We start from the raw sequence: 21,399 nt of genomic DNA on the forward strand, positions 1-21,399 counted from the left end.
CACGCATGAAAGCACATACATACATACACGCACTAAAACACATATACATACATACATGCATACACGCACTAAAACACATACATACATACATACACGCACGAAAACACATACATACACGCACGAAAACACATACATACATACATACACGCACGAAAACACATACATACATACACGCACGAAAACACATACATACATACATACACGCACGAAAACACATACATACATACACGCATGAAAGCACATACATACATACATACACGCAGGAAAAAACACACATACATACACGCACGAAAACACATACATACATACATACACGCACGAAAACACATACATACATACACGCACGAAAACACATACATACATACATACACGCACTAAAACACATACATACGTACATGCACTAAAACACATACATACATACATACACGCACGAAAACACATACATACATACATGCATACACGCACTAAAACACATACATACATACATACATACATGCACGAAAACACATACATACATACACGCACTAAAACACATACATACATACACGCACTAAAACACATACATACATACATACACGCACGAAAACACATACATACATACATACACGCACAAACACACATACATACATACATACATACATACACGCACGAAAACACATACATACATACACGCACGAAAACACATACATACATACACGCACTAAAACACATACATACATACACGCACGAAAACACACATACATACATACATACATACACGCACTAAAACACATACATACATACATGCACGAAAACACATACATACATACACGCACTAAAACACATACATACATACATGCACTAAAACACATACATACACGCACGAAAACACATATACATACATACATGCATACACGCACTAAAACACATACATACATACATACATGCACGAAAACACATACATACATACACGCACTAAAACACATACATACATACATACACGCACGAAAACACATACATACATACATACACGCACAAACACACATACATACATACACGCACGAAAACACATACATACATACACGCACTAAAACACATACATACATACACGCACTAAAACACATACATACATACACGCACTAAAACACATACATACACGCACGAAAACACATACATACATACACGCACTAAAACACATACATACATACACGCACTAAAACACATACATACATACAGGCATGAAAGCACATACATACACGCACGAAAACACATACATACATACAGGCATGAAAGCACATACATACATACACGCACGAAAACACACATACATACATACACGCATACACGCACTAAAACACATACATACATACATACATGCACGAAAACACATACATACATACACGCACTAAAACACATACATACATACATACACGCACGAAAACACATACATACATACATACACGCACAAACACACATACATACATACATACACGCACAAACACACATACATACATACACGCACGAAAACACATACATACATACACGCACTAAAACACATACATACATACACGCACTAAAACACATACATACACGCACTAAAACACATACATACATACACGCACGAAAACACATACATACATACACGCACTAAAACACATACATACATACACGCACTAAAACACATACATACATACAGGCATGAAAGCACATACATACACGCACGAAAACACATACATACATACAGGCATGAAAGCACATACATACATACACGCACGAAAACACACATACATACACGCATGAAAGCACATACATACATACATGCACGAAAACACACACATACATACATACATGCACGAAAACACACACATACATACATACAGGCATTAAAACACATACATACATACACGCACGAAAACACATACATACATACATGCACTAAAACACATACATACACGCACGAAAACACATATACATACATACATGCATACACGCACTAAAACACATACATACATACATACATGCACGAAAACACATACATACATACACGCACTAAAACACATACATACATACATACACGCACGAAAACACATACATACATACATACACGCACAAACACACATACATACATACACGCACGAAAACACATACATACATACACGCACTAAAACACATACATACATACACGCACTAAAACACATACATACATACACGCACTAAAACACATACATACACGCACGAAAACACATACATACATACACGCACTAAAACACATACATACATACACGCACTAAAACACATACATACATACACGCACTAAAACACATACATACATACAGGCATGAAAGCACATACATACACGCACGAAAACACATACATACATACAGGCATGAAAGCACATACATACATACACGCACGAAAACACACATACATACATACACGCATACACGCACTAAAACACATACATACATACATACATGCATGAAAACACATACATACATACACGCACTAAAACACATACATACATACATACACGCACAAACACACATACATACATACACGCACGAAAACACATACATACATACACGCACTAAAACACATACATACACGCACTAAAACACATACATACATACACGCACGAAAACACATACATACATACACGCACTAAAACACATACATACATACACGCACTAAAACACATACATACATACAGGCATGAAAGCACATACATACACGCACGAAAACACATACATACATACAGGCATGAAAGCACATACATACATACACGCACGAAAACACACATACATACATACACGCATGAAAGCACATACATACATACATGCACGAAAACACACACATACATACATACACGCACGAAAACACACACATACATACATACAGGCATTAAAACACATACATACATACACGCACGAAAACACATACATACACGCACGAAAACACATACATACATACACGCACTAAAACACATACATACATACACGCACGAAAACACATACATACATACATACACGCACGAAAACACATACATACATACACGCACGAAAACACATACATACATACACGCACGAAAACACATACATACATACACGCACGAAAACACATACATACATACACGCACGAAAACACATACATACATACACGCACGAAAACACATACATACATACACGCACGAAAACACATACATACATACACGCACGAAAACACATACATACATACACGCACGAAAACACATACATACATACACGCACGAAAACACATACATACATACACGCACGAAAACACATACATACATACACGCACGAAAACACATACATAGATACACGCACGAAAACACATACATACATACATACACGCACGAAAACACATACATACATACACGCAAGAAAACACATACATACATACACGCACGAAAACACATACATACATACACGCACGAAAACACATACATACATACACGCACGAAAGCACATACATACATACACGCATGAAAGCACATACATACATACACGCACGAAAACACATACATACATACACGCACGAAAACACATACATACATACAGGCATGAAAGCACATACATACATACACGCACTAAAACACATACATACATACACGCACGAAAACACACATACATACACGCACTAAAACACATACATACATACATACACGCATGAAAGCACATACATACATACACGCACTAAAACACATACATACATACACGCACTAAAACACATACATACATACATACACGCACGAAAACACATACATACATACACGCACGAAAACACATACATACACGCACGAAAACACATACATACATACACGCATGAAAGCACATACATACATACACGCACTAAAACACATACATACATACACGCACTAAAACACATACATACATACATACACGCACGAAAACACATACATACATACATACATACACGCACGAAAACACATACATACACGCACGAAAACACATACATACATACACGCATGAAAGCACATACATACATACATGCACTAAAACACATACATACATACATACACGCATGAAAACACATACATACATACACGCACGAAAACACATACATACACGCACGAAAACACATACATACATACACGCATGAAAGCACATACATACATACACACACTAAAACACATACATACATACACGCATGAAAGCACATACATACATACATGCACTAAAACACATACATACATACACGCACGAAAACACATACATACATACATACACGCACGAAAACACATACATACATACATACACGCACGAAAACACATACATACATACACGCACGAAAACACACACATACATACATACATACACGCACGAAAACACACACATACATACATGCATACACGCACGAAAACACACACATACATACATGCATACACGCACGAAAACACATACATACATACACGCACGAAAACACATACATACATACACGCACGAAAACACATACATACATACACGCACGAAAACACATACATACATACACGCACGAAAACACATACATACACGCATGAAAACACATACATACATACATACACGCACGAAAACACATACATACATACACGCACGAAAACACACATACATACATACACGCACTAAAACACATACATACATACATACATACACGCACGAAAACACATACATACATACATACACGCACGAAAAAACACACATACATACACGCACTAAAACACACACTTACATACATACACGCACTAAAACACATACATACATACATACACGCACGAAAACACATACATACACGCACGAAAACACATACATACATACAGGCATGAAAGCACATACATACATACACGCACTAAAACACATACATACACGCACTAAAACACATACATACATACACGCATGAAAGCACATACATACATACATACATATACGCACGAAAACACATACATACATACATACATACACGCACTAAAACACATACATACATACACGCACTAAAACACATACATACATACACGCACTAAAACACATACATACATACATACATATACGCACGAAAACACATACATACATGCACGAAAACACATACATACATACACGCACGAAAACACACATACATACATACACGCACTAAAACACATACATACATACACGCATGAAAGCACATACAACCATACACGCACGAAAACACACACATACATACATACACGCAGGAAAACACATACATACATACACGCACGAAAACACATACATACACCCACGAAAACACATACATACATACACGCACTAAAACACATACATACATACACGCACTAAAACACATACATACACCCACGAAAACACATACATACATACACGCACTAAAACACATACATACATACACGCACTAAAACACATACATACATACACGCATAAAAGCACATACATACATACATGCACTAAAACACATACATACACGCACTAAAACACATACATACACGCACTAAAACACATACATACATACATACACGCACGAAAACACATACATACATACATACATATACGCACGAAAACACATACATACATACACGCACGAAAACACATACATACATACACGCACGAAAACACACATACATACATACACGCACTAAAACACATACATACATACACGCATGAAAGCACATACAACCATACACGCACGAAAACACACACATACATACATACACGCAGGAAAACACATACATACATACACGCACGAAAACACATACATACACCCACGAAAACACATACATACATACACGCACTAAAACACATACATACATACACGCACTAAAACACATACATACACCCACGAAAACACATACATACATACACGCACTAAAACACATACATACATACACGCACTAAAACACATACATACATACACGCATAAAAGCACATACATACATACATGCACTAAAACACATACATACATACATACACGCACTAAAACACATACATACACGCACTAAAACACATACATACATACATACACGCACGAAAACACATACATACATACATACACGCACGAAAACACATACATACATACATACATACACGCACGAAAACACATACATACATACATACACGCACGAAAAAACACACATACATACATACACGCACGAAAAAACACACATACATACACGCACTAAAACACATTCATACATACATACACGCTCGAAAACACATACATACATACACGCACGAAAACGCATACATACATACACGCACTAAAACGCATACATACATACACGCACTAAAACACATACATACACGCACTAAAACAATACATACATACACGCACGAAAACACATACATACATACACGCACGAAAACACATACATACATACATACACGCACGAAAACACATACATACATACATACACGCACGAAAACACATACATACATACACGCACGAAGACACATACATACATACATACACGCACGAAAACACATACATACATACATACACGCTCGAAAACACATACATACATACACGAAAACACACATGCATACATACACGCACTAAAACACATACATACATACACGCACGAAAGCACATACATACACGCACGAAAACACATACATACATACATACACGCACTAAAACACATACATACATACACGCACGAAAACACATACATACACGCTCGAAAACACACATACATACATACAGCACTAAAACACACATACATACATACACGCACTAAAACACATACATACATACACGCACGAAAGCACATACATACACGCACGAAAACACACATACATACATACACGCACTAAAACACATACATACATACACGCACGAAAGCACATACATACACGCACTAAAACACATACATACATACATACATACACGCACTAAAACACATACATACATACACGCACTAAAACACATACATACACGCATGAAAGCACATACATACATACATACACGCATGAAAGCACATACATACATACATACACGCACTAAAACACATACATACATACACGCACTAAAACACATACATACATACATACACGCACGAAAACACATACATACATACAGGCATGAAAGCACATACATACATACACGCACTAAAACACATACATACACGCATGAAAGCACATACATACATACACGCACTAAAACACATACATACATACACGCACTAAAACACATACATACATACATACACGCACGAAAACACATACATACATACACGCACGAAAACACATACATACATACACGCACGAAAGCACATACATACATACACGCACGAAAGCACATACATACATACATACACGCATGAAAACACATACATACATACATACACGCACGAAAACACATACATACACGCACGAAAACACATACATACATACACGCATGAAAGCACATACATACATACACACACTAAAACACATACATACATACACGCATGAAAACACATACATACATACATACACACACTAAAACACATACATACATACATACACGCTCGAAAACACATACATACACGCACGAAAACGCATACATACATACACGCACTAAAACGCATACATACATACACGCACTAAAACACATACATACATACACGCACTAAAACACATACATACACGCACTAAAACACATACATACATACACGCACGAAAACACATGCATACATACACAAAAACACATACGGCATGTAGAGTAAGGGGGTCTTGCCTAAGGACCCCTACTGGAGGTAATACTAATACCTTTTATACAGGGGATTTGAACTCAGGTCTCCCACATGGAAGGTGGCAATCATACCACTACACTATCCAGTCCCATATACATACATGCACGAAAACACACACACACATACATACATACATCCATGTTTATGTTTATGCTTTTATTAGACGCTTTTATCGAAAGCGACTTACAGGTAGGCATGTAGGGTAAGGGGGTCTTGCCTAAGGACCCCTACTGGAGGTAATACCTTTCATACACATACATTTGAACTCAGGTCTCCCACATGGAAGGTGGCAATCATACCACTACACTATCCAGTCCCACATACATACACGAACGAAAACACATACATACACGAACGAAAACACATACATACACGCACGAAAACACATGCATACATACACAAAAACACATACGGCATGTAGAGTAAGGGGGTCTTGCCTAAGGACCCCTACTGGAGGTAATACTAATACCTTTTATACAGGGGATTTCAACTCAGGTCTCCCACATGGAAGGTGGCAATCATACCACTACACTATCCAGTCCCATATACATACATGCACGAAAACACACACACACATACATACATACATGCACGAAAACACACACACACGTACATACATACATGCACGAAAACACACACATACATACACGCACTAAAACACATTCATACATACATACACGCTCGAAAACACATACATACATACACGCACGAAAACGCATACATACATACACGCACTAAAACGCATACATACATACACGCACTAAAACACATACATACACGCACTAAAACAATACATACATACACGCACGAAAACACATACATACATACACGCACGAAAACACATACATACATACATACACGCACGAAAACACATACATACATACATACACGCACGAAAACACATACATACATACACGCACGAAGACACATACATACATACATACACGCACGAAAACACATACATACATACATACACGCTCGAAAACACATACATACATACACGAAAACACACATGCATACATACACGCACTAAAACACATACATACATACACGCACGAAAGCACATACATACACGCACGAAAACACATACATACATACATACACGCACTAAAACACATACATACATACATACACGCACGAAAACACATACATACACGCTCGAAAACACACATACATACATACAGCACTAAAACACACATACATACATACACGCACTAAAACACATACATACATACACGCACGAAAGCACATACATACACGCACGAAAACACACATACATACATACACGCACTAAAACACATACATACATACACGCACGAAAGCACATACATACACGCACTAAAACACATACATACATACATACATACACGCACTAAAACACATACATACATACACGCACTAAAACACATACATACACGCATGAAAGCACATACATACATACATACACGCATGAAAGCACATACATACATACATACACGCACTAAAACACATACATACATACACGCACTAAAACACATACATACATACATACATACACACACGCACGAAAACACATACATACATACAGGCATGAAAGCACATACATACATACACGCACTAAAACACATACATACACGCATGAAAGCACATACATACATACACGCACTAAAACACATACATACATACACGCACTAAAACACATACATACATACATACACGCACGAAAACACATACATACATACACGCACGAAAACACATACATACATACACGCACGAAAGCACATACATACATACACGCACGAAAGCACATACATACATACATACACGCATGAAAACACATACATACATACATACACGCACGAAAACACATACATACACGCACGAAAACACATACATACATACACGCATGAAAGCACATACATACATACACACACTAAAACACATACATACATACACGCATGAAAACACATACATACATACATACACACACTAAAACACATACATACATACATACACGCTCGAAAACACATACATACATACACGCACGAAAACGCATACATACATACACGCACTAAAACGCATACATACATACACGCACTAAAACACATACATACATACACGCACTAAAACACATACATACACGCACTAAAACACATACATACATACACGCACGAAAACACATGCATACATACACAAAAACACATACGGCATGTAGAGTAAGGGGGTCTTGCCTAAGGACCCCTACTGGAGGTAATACTAATACCTTTTATACAGGGGATTTGAACTCAGGTCTCCCACATGGAAGGTGGCAATCATACCACTACACTATCCAGTCCCATATACATACATGCACGAAAACACACACACACATACATACATACATCCATGTTTATGTTTATGCTTTTATTAGACGCTTTTATCGAAAGCGACTTACAGGTAGGCATGTAGGGTAAGGGGGTCTTGCCTAAGGACCCCTACTGGAGGTAATACCTTTCATACACATACATTTGAACTCAGGTCTCCCACATGGAAGGTGGCAATCATACCACTACACTATCCAGTCCCATATACATACATGCACGAAAACACACACACACATACATACATACATCCATGTTTATGTTTATGCTTTTATTAGACGCTTTTATCGAAAGCGACTTACAGGTAGGCATGTAGGGTAAGGGGGTCTTGCCTAAGGACCCCTACTGGAGGTAATACCTTTCATACACATACATTTGAACTCAGGTCTCCCACATGGAAGGTGGCAATCATACCACTACACTATCCAGTCCCACATACATACACGAACGAAAACACATACATACACGAACGAAAACACATACATACACGCACGAAAACACATGCATACATACACAAAAACACATACGGCATGTAGAGTAAGGGGGTCTTGCCTAAGGACCCCTACTGGAGGTAATACTAATACCTTTTATACAGGGGATTTCAACTCAGGTCTCCCACATGGAAGGTGGCAATCATACCACTACACTATCCAGTCCCATATACATACATGCACGAAAACACACACACACATACATACATACATGCACGAAAACACACACACACGTACATACATACATGCACGAAAACACACACATACATACATACATGCACGAAAACACACACATACATACATACATGCACGAAAACACACACATACATACATACATACATGCACGAAAACACACACATACATACATACATACATGCACTAAAACACACACATACATACATACACGCACGAAAACACATACATACATATTATACACGCACTAAAACACATACATACATACATGCACGAAAACACATACATACATACACGCACGAAACACATATATACACGCACGAAAACACATACATACACGCACGAAAACACACAAACGCACGAAAACACATACATACATACACGCACGAAAACACATACATACATACATCCATGTTTATGTTTATGCATTTAGCAGACGCTTTTATCGAAAGCGACTTACAGGTAGGCATGTAGGGTAAGGGGGTCACACTATCCACTCCCACACTCCCACATACATACATGCACAAAAACACACACATACATACATACATGCACGAAAACACACACATACATACATACATGCACAAAAACACACACATACATACATACATGCACGAAAACACACACATACATGCACGCACGAAAACACATACATACATACATGCACGAAAACACATACATACATGCACGAAAACACATACATACATATGGCATGTAGAGTAAGGGGGTCTTGCCTAAAGACCCCTACTGGAAGTAATACCTTTTATACAGGGGATTTGAACTCAGGTCTCCCACATGGAAGGTGGCAATCATACCACTACACTATCCACTCCCACACTCCCACATACATACATGCACGAAAACACACACATACATACATACATGCACGAAAACACACACATACATACATACACGCACGAAAACACATACATACATACACGCACGAAAACACATGCATACATACACAAAAACACATACATACATATGGCATGTAGAGTAAGGGGGTCTTGCCTAAGGACCCCTACTGGAGGTAATACTAATATCTTTTATACAGGGGATTTGAACTCAGGTCTCCCACATGGAAGGTGGCAATCATACCACTACACTATCCAGTCCCATATACATACATGCACGAAAACACACACACACATACATACACGCACGAAAACACATACATACATACATACACGCACGAAAACACATACATACATATTATACACGCACTAAAACACATACATACATACATGCACGAAAACACATACATACATACACGCACGAAAACACATATATACACGCACGAAAACACATACATACATATTATACACGCACGAAAACACATACATACATACACGCACGAAAACACATACATACATACACGCACGAAAACACATATATACACGCACGAAAACACATATATACACGCACGAAAACACATACATACACGCACGAAAACACACATAAACGCACGAAAACACATACATACATCCATGTTTATGTTTATGCATTTAGCAGACGCTTTTATCGAAAGCGACTTACAGGTAGGCATGTAGGGTAAGGGGGTCTTGCCTAAGGACCCCTACTGGAGGTAATACCTTTTATACAGGGGATTTGAACTCAGGTCTCCCACATGGAAGGTGGCAATCATACCACTACACTATTCAGTCCCATATACATACATGCACGAAAACACACACATACATACATGCACGCACGAAAACACATACATACATACATACATGCACGAAAACACATACATACATACATGAAAACACATACATACATATGGCATGTAGAGTAAGGGGGTCTTGCCTAAAGACCCCTACTGGAAGTAATACCTTTTATACAGGGGATTTGAACTCAGGTCACCCACATGGAAGGTGGCAATCATACCACTACACTATCCACTCCCACACTCCCACATACATACATGCACAAAAACACACACATACATACATACATGCACAAAAACACACACATACATACATACATGCACAAAAACACACATACACGCACGAAAACACATACATACACGCACGAAAACACACACATACATACATACATGCACAAAAACACACACATACATACATACATGCACAAAAACACACATACATACATACATACATGCACGAAAACACACATACATGCACGCACGAAAACACATACATACATGAAAACACATACATACATACATACATGCACGAAAACACATACATACATATGGCATGTAGAGTAAGGGGGTCTTGCCTAAAGACCCCTACTGGAAGTAATACCTTTTATACAGGGGATTTGAACTCAGGTCTCCCACATGGAAGGTGGCAATCATACCACTACACTATCCAGTCCCACACTCCCACATACATACATGCACGAAAACACACACATACATACATACATGCACGAAAACACACACATACATACATACACGCACGAAAACACACATACACGCACGAAAACACATACATACACGCACGAAAACACATACATACATACATGCACGAAAACAAACGCATACATCCATGTTTATGCATTTAGCAGACACTTTTATCGAAAGCAACTTACAGGTAGGCATGTAGGATAAGGGGGTCTTGCCTAAGGACCCCTACTGGAGGTAATACCTTTCATACAGGGGATTTGAACTCAGGTCTCCCACATGGAAGGTGGCAATCATACCACTACACCATCCAGTCTCACATACATACATGCACGAAAACACACACATACATACATGCACGAAAACACATACATACATACATAAATGCACGAAAACACATCTAAATAATGTGCATATTATTTTCTTCCTTTGTTTCAAAAAGACTAACAGCTGACAGAATCTCCCAACTGTCTGAAACTGAAAAAAAATTAGGATAAAAGAAAAAGTGTTTGAGTGGAATCCAGTTCCCTTCGGGTTGAGAATTGGTCTCTTTCAAGTTGGGGAATTTGCGGAGAAGCAACTTGAAAACCTCATTCCAACTGTCAAGCACGGTGGTGTAGGGCTGATAATTTGGCTTGTTTTGCAGCCACAGGACCTGAACATCTTGCAGTCACTGAGTCCACCATGAATTCCTCTGTATACCAGAGTATTCTACAGTCAAATGTTCAAACATCTGTCCGACAGCTAAAGCTTGGCTGAAACTGGGTCATCAACGGGACAATGATCCCAAACACAGCAGCAAATCTACAACAGAATATCTGAAAAAGAAAAGAACCGAGGTGTTGCAATGCTCCTGTCAAAGTCCAGACCTCAGCCTGACTGAAATGATGTGGTGGGACCTTAAGAGAGCTGTGTCTCAACAAATATCTGCAAAGCTCAATGAACTGAAGCAACATTGTAAACAAGAGTGTGTGAGAGGTGTCAGAGACTGATAATTTCATGCCGCCTGTACATTTTCATCATAGACTGTATGTTACTAAGACTGGACCACAGAACATTTCATGTTTGGACAAATACTAACCGAATCAAAAGCTGGATTTACCTTCTACTGAAAATATATCCCATCAAAGTCATCTTTGCTCGTTATACAAAATGTACAAAGGACTTATTGCCTCAGTAAGCAACTGTGTTGATGTTTTGAGGAAAATACTTGAGATAAATTGAGATGCACAATTTGCTTTGGGAAAAATCAGTTCACTTCATAAAGTTGGATTCCAAGAAAAGTCTATGCGGGCTTACCATGTACATCAAATACAAAAAGTAGGCCAGTTGAGGAAGGTTCTGCACCATGAAGACCCAAACCAAGCTCTTGGCTTCCTTTAAAACCTGAAAAAACAACACAGCATTTAAATTCACCACAGCTGCCTGCCTTATATTCTGATGACCTATCTTATGGCTCAAAAACAGCTGTGACATATTGACCAATAGGCAAAGGATCGAAGGGCGTTTCCTGTGGGCCAGTTGATACTTTGGGGTCAACTTGTTGAGGTGCATCATGCGTACGATCGATCTGATTGGAATCTGGGGAGGTGCATGGGCCGGTGATGATTGGTTTGTACAAGTGTTTAGGTGGGTGAATTGGCCACATGAAGGCCAACTTTGTAATGCAACTGAGTGATCAGTGTTTCTCACTTCACCTGTCAATGGGTTTTTTCTTTGTTTTGTTTTTGTTTTTTTAAATTGTGGCTGATTATCATAAAATATTTCATCGTTTATTTGTTTCTTGTCTCTTGATGCAACCTGACCATGAGGAGAATGAACAGCACTCACCGCAACGGCCCCTACAGCGGTGGTCAGGCAGGCCCAGACCACGCCGACACCCAGGATTATTCTGTTGGCAGCAGACATGGCCGAGTCCAACGTTGTGATCAGGATACACAGACACAACTGAAAGAGTTCACACGAACAACGCATCATTACTGAAGCCAGGTCTCTAGCAAAAAGCACATGTTATGCTCTGCTTAATGCCAACACCCAGGCCAGTCATGGGACATTTTGTCCTGAAAACGTACACAGAAGAAATGCAGAGAAAAGCTCTTACGACAACAGATACGTCAGTACATCTCATGTAAGCAGCCACATGGGTTTAGCCACTTTTATTGTTCCAAATGGCATCTGACAGGGCCAGAAAAACAAGTTCTCCGTCTGATTTTTTTTTCAAAGAATAGTTTCCAACCTCTTAAAGAAGGCAGCATATCACGTGTATCACGTCTACATGTCTTACCTTGATCTACTGAGACTGATATGAACATGGTGAACTCAAAGCAACATTAGAGACCTTTTGAACCTGATGCGTTTGTGACAGCACACCAACCTTTGTTATGCACAACCCTAGACTTAAGTCTACCCTGGAGCACCCAAAGGCAGAGATATACTGCACTTCATAACTTTGGTTTTATGCCCTGTATGACACATACTGCAACAGCAAATTAATTAAAAAAAATCCAATTTCAGACGCAGTAAGGAGACCCACGACAACTTTGTGAGAGGAAATGAAGAAGAAGACAGAAAAGTTTAGAGGCGAGATCTGGAATGTAAATAACCATCAGGTTGCATTTTACTGCTAGAAAGCTCAGAGAAAAAACAGAATGAAGGACAGATGCAGAGGATTTGTTTGGCTTTGTTGCCGACATTCAAGTTTAAATCCATGAGAACAACACGGTCATGATCATGTAAAACAGGAGAGATCAAACCTGTTGTTGGCTCTTTAAATAAATCTAATGAAACCTGTTTAAATGCTCCATTTACTTTTGCGTTCTGTAACACGACAAACAGGAAATGTACATCAATAAAACAGCAGCTTATTTACGGGTTAGTTATAAGTTATCATTATCATCTCGTCCCGTTTCAGACACGTTTTCCTTAAGTAAAAAACGTTTGGTGGAACATCACACCAAAAGCTTGGAGGTTTGCAGCCTTTTTAAATGTTCTATGAACGATCCACGCGTCGTGATTTTCCACACATACGACACAAATCCTACAATGTCTGTTGACATATTCTGAGGCTTTTGAAGGTGTGTTTTTTTCTCTCGAAAGCAAATTTACCTGAGAATCGTTGTGCACGGTTCCAACTGAGTGCACACTTCACCTGCACTGGGGAAATCAACAAACCTAAGGGTGTCGTTATTGGGGTCTCCACTGTGGATGCCACATGGCAGACGTACCTGAGCCTGCAGGTCAAAGGTCACCATGGAGAAGCAGAAGTTGAGGAGGAAGTACTGCTCTTGCACGCTCTCCAAGGCCCCGCCCACACGGAACGCCATCATGTTGGGTCTCTTGATGAGAACGATGGTGCAAATTATGTGCAGGACACCGAGACACATTATGCACACAAAACGAACCTGCAACACAAATACGGGGGATATGAACTCTTGTTGAAGGAACGTGAAGGAATTTAGGCCCGAGGCTGCAGGAATGCCAATAATGCCTATGAAACCACGTAGTTGTCTATTGTCTCTTTCTTTGCAGTGTCTTCACAGAAACACCTGTGGACAAAAAGTACAGATTCTTCCTGCTGTGTCATTGATTTTGGAGGAATTTGTGTCGTGCACACCATGCAATCGGACGGAAACAAAATTCCTAATTCATTAAATAAATTAAAAGAGGGGCAACTCAAGGTTTTTTTTTTTTTGAGTGTGGAGCATTAATGCCACATTTAAAACAGAAAAATCTCATTTGTGAAACTGCCATAATCAGAAATAAAAACCAAAACGTGTGAATGGCTCAACAGAAAATGCAACTAAAATTGAAATTTAAAATAAAGTATGCTATGATTAATCAATAGAATATGAGAGAAATTGCTCATTTTGCCTTGTGCTAATACTCCATATGTTAATCTTGCATTTAATTCAAAGTTTAATGTAATGTATTAATAATCTATTATCAAAAAAAAGCTAAATCAATAAAATGGCACTGAAAAAAGGCATTGGGAGCAGCAAAGATGGCGGACAGACTGCTGAGAAATGACGAGCATGCTGCAGCTCTCCAGGATTGTTCAGAGAAAACATCAGCAACGATGTGTCACAAATGAGCAATTTTCAAACTATTTTCTTTGCTAAACAAAAGAAAACTCGTGAGATAAAAATGAAACCCTGCTAATTTTACACTGCATCATGTTGGAGCTTTACTTTGTTTTAAGCGGAAGAACCGTGCTGCTAATAACTGAGGTGTTTTCCCCTTCTGCACAAGCCAAAGTCGCGTTCTCACGATTCACCACCAAATGAAGATAAATATAGATGATTTGTCCTCATCAGCTCTGAGCCAAGACAAACTGATTCATTTGTAGCTCTCAGTATTCACTCCAGACAGACAAACCTGTTGATGATCACATGGGGCTGACAAATAAAACAACACTGACATCAAGTGGTGGAACTATACCTCCTTTCAACAAGAAGAAAGCTAATTTCCTTTTTTAATGATGCCAGTTTGAGGTTATGACATTGTTACAGCTTTAATTGCATTAACTCTCCGAAAATAAAACTATCCTGAGAAAACCACTGGGCCCGTCTCGTTGTGTGGACTCACAGCCATTAAGCTTTACTAGCAGTAGCGTTTTAGTTTTAGGTTGGGTTTTAGGGCCCCTGTCGACTTAACAAAAGCGCTCAGGGTTGTTTGCACCTGAGAGGAAGACATTTTTCAAGGATAAAAACATATGAATATATATATTAAAATAAATAGAAAGGATATAAACTAGATGTATTTTTAGCACAGAAATCTTGATGTAATAAAAAATATCTGGATCCCTGTTTATCTGGATCCCTGTGTACAAAATAATCAGATAAACCAAAACAACAAGGTCCTCAAAGGAATGTATAACCTTTAACAGCAGCTCCTGCTTGCCCTCTGAGTCCACCACGGAGAAGTTGACCACAGACCGGAGCATGACCACAAACACGCTGAGCACGAACGCCACCAGCTCCTGTCTGTTCTCCTGCAGCACGCCACGACTGATGTAGTAGATGCAGAACACTGCGGGGGGCAAGACCGTGCAAAGCTCAAATACAACCAATATTCTATCAATTAAACTGCTGCATTTCCACAACTCAACTCTGAAATAAACAGGCTTCTTTAAAGGTACAGTACATCTGAAAGGCTTTATAATATTGTGTTAATCTATCTTTTTATTCGGTTTTTATTTCCTCTCATTATTTGTCAACACAATTTTTCTCTGTATGTTCTCAGTTTAAAAATGTTTTATGGAGCTTTTAGAGTATATAATATGTCAATAATTACATCAAAAGTACATTATGAGCTGCCAAAGCCAGTGTTGTGGTTGTGTTTGAATGAGAATAAATGTATGATCTTGACTGATAATATAAAGAATGGCTAAAGATATTTTTCCAATTGAATTAACAGATTTGCTGTTCTTTTTTATGAGATGTTTTCTGCCTTCCGTCCATTTTTTTTTTTTATACCCGCTTCATCCAACTAAGGTTTGGGGGGGTGGGGTACACCCTGGACAGGTCAGTCCATCACGGGGCCACACAGAGACAAATGAGACAAACAACCACGCTCACTCCTAAGGACAATTTAGAGTCTGAAATGTTTCTGTGATGTTCAAATAAAACAGAGTAGAAACCTCTTCATTTAAACTACAACACATTCTTGACTTTAAAACTTGCAGCAAAGACATGTAACGTAATGCAAACTCACACAGTTCAGAGCGAACGCTACAAGTATTCCTTACTGTCTCAGTTAAGTTTGGAAAGCTTAAATCATATTAAGGAGAGGTTTGATACAGCATCTTGTGCAGCGAGTAGGAAAAACATGAAGTTATATAATCGCCACTCACGGAGGATGTTCATTTAGTTTAAAACACAAACAAATCACAGACATGATCAGTTTTGCAGAATGGAGCTTTGTCTTTGACCTTTTTTTTTCTTTTTAATTTCAACCATAAATTTCCAATCAGATTGAGATCCAAACAGTTTTCTGGTCATGTGACTGAGCTGATATGTTTTAAGTAAGGAAGCTTGAACGCTGCCCAGATGAATTATCATCCTGAAAAATGACCTCAGCATCACCAGATCGAATGAAAAAGGCGTCCAAAGCCTCAGTGTCCACCTGTGCATTTAGTAGCAATAATGACTCCCACCTCCACCCTAATCCTTCACCTGACATCAACCCCATATCATCAATAACTGTAGGAATTCAATCGATTCAATCCGATTTCAAATGATATTCAAATAATTCAGTTTCCGTGCAATTTTGGCTTGGCTATAAAAGAGGTTTTCACTAAACGACTAAGTGAATTAAACTTTGTGGTCAGGCACATGATTACAAATGTTGCTCTGCCCTTGGGAAGCTCCTCTCAGACGGCCCAAAACGCTGCCACACGTTTGCCTTCAGGCGTAACGGTGCCGCTGTCGCTTGCTGTTTGGACAGGTTCTTCCTCGCTTTGTGCACGAATCTCGTTCCTAAATGTTGCGACACGAGTCACACGAAACTAGTCTCGTGAGACTGCGCAGTGGATGTAGCACAGATGATGGCATTTATGAAAAATAGATTCAAGGATTTTACGAATAGATATTAGACTTTTCAAATGAAAAGGATCTGGTAAAAAAAAAATTGCCACTCACCTAGTTTATCTATTTTCTTTAAGGAGTTTCACTGCCCTTTTCATTGTTCTCTCTCTCATTGGGAGTCATGTTTCCTGCCCATCAGCCAGGTGCAACAAGCTCTACAAGCACTCATCTGCTTGAGTAAACTTCTACAGGTATTTGTTTGATAAATGCAAATCGAGAGGAGATTACATCACTAATCTAACCCCGACAAAATTTCTAAAAACTATCACATTTTTTGTGGCGTCTATTTAAAAAGCCCGAATGTTCACATGTTAAATTAAGTAGTTTTGTTTTATGTCTACAGTTTATCTACAACAAAAACATCGCCTGGGGTTATCCGTCATCGCCAGACCCACCAACTTTCATAACTAAACAATCAACAACCACAGAACCCTTTCAGAGGTCTTTTGTGGTCTGTCAGCACCGTTTTATCAGCACAAAAGAACACAAAATTAGGCAGCGGTTACTTCTCGTGGCTGATGTGAATCTAAATTGAACTCTGGCGTTACTGTAGAGGACCAAGCTGTCTCTGTAATTAAGGATGAACTCCATTTGGATGCAGACACATTTACTACTGATTCATGCGATAAACACTTATGCGTAAGATAAGAGTAACAAACTGTTTATCAGTTTCTCTCAGAGAACGTATTCCACTGATATAAAATCAGGAAAAAGGTTTGGAGCTCCAAGTTCACTTTTGCGCAGACTTGGCTTTTGAAAAGAGTCATGTGAAAGTCATCGTCACTGAAAGGCTGCTTGTGTTGGGTTTTTTTCTATTTATTATCTTTTTCTTTTTTTTTTTTAACGTCATCATTTCCCTGAAAACTGTACAATGGATTTTGAGAGACTCAGAAGTTAAAACACAGAAACTGAACCGTTTAAAATAAATCTGTATAGGCATCTGCAAGTGGAATCGATCATCAATCGGACACAGGCACCTTGGGATCAATTTATCCAGGATTGCAGTTTTCATCACATGACCACAAGCAGGAAAACATCTGCTTTTGGCCCTCTGCATTCATGGCTGTAAAACTAAATGTTCCTCTCTCCACTGACAGTGATGGTACTCACATATTCCGACCAGCTGGATGAGAGATACGGTGAAGTTGTCCTCATCAGAAATATCTGTGTCCATGTGCTGCTTGTAGATGCTGTACAGGGTGAGGCTGAGCAGCGCCAACAGAGACGCTATGGTGAAGCAGAAATAGAGCTTCAGCAGGCACGACAGCTCCGACCAGGACTTTATCTGCAAGAGAGAGGAGACGAGCGAGAAAGTGACGCAACCTGTGACGAGGACAAATGTTCTTTGAAACCACCGTATCTACAAGTCTTAGTAAATTAAAGAACAATTTCATAACTGAAAACAGCACAACGAGCTTGAAAATATGGGCACAGTGAGGCTGAAAGGCGTGCTCTGCAGCAGAATGATTTAAAAAAGGATGAAAGGCAGAGGATCTCACCGGTCCACATGGTGTGGGGATCAGATCCTGATGTCTCGGCCTCAGGTTTGGCGAGAGAAGGTCTGGGTTCTGTTGCTGCTGGTTGCCCAGCAAAGGGCTGAAAAAGTAAACATATTTACTTATTTACTCCACCCGGACTCTTACAGAGACAATCACATCACGCCTTACCCCGGGTCAGCTCAGAACCAGCCCAGCCCACCTGCTGACCC

At 39.0% G+C, this 21,399-nt stretch overlaps 1 protein-coding gene across 1 annotated transcript in view; it reads right to left on the reverse strand.

Moving 5' to 3' along the window:
- The window catches only part of LOC140271352 (uncharacterized), a 28,744-nt gene that overhangs the window by 1,288 nt on the left and 6,057 nt on the right, over positions 1–21,399 (reverse strand). The window contains exons 3-8 of the mRNA XM_072366523.1: positions 21,191–21,287; positions 20,802–20,976; positions 17,984–18,135; positions 16,332–16,508; positions 14,938–15,054; positions 14,407–14,493 (exon numbers count right to left, since the gene is read on the reverse strand). Of these exons, the coding sequence (XP_072222624.1) occupies positions 14,407–14,493; positions 14,938–15,054; positions 16,332–16,508; positions 17,984–18,135; positions 20,802–20,976; positions 21,191–21,287 (805 nt within the window). The remainder of the gene's footprint in view (positions 1–14,406; positions 14,494–14,937; positions 15,055–16,331; positions 16,509–17,983; positions 18,136–20,801; positions 20,977–21,190; positions 21,288–21,399) is intronic.

Source organism: Leuresthes tenuis, unplaced genomic scaffold (genome assembly GCF_036924035.1).
Source record: "Leuresthes tenuis unplaced genomic scaffold, fLeuTen1.0.hap1 SCAF_16, whole genome shotgun sequence".
NCBI lineage: Eukaryota > Metazoa > Chordata > Actinopteri > Atheriniformes > Atherinopsidae > Leuresthes > Leuresthes tenuis.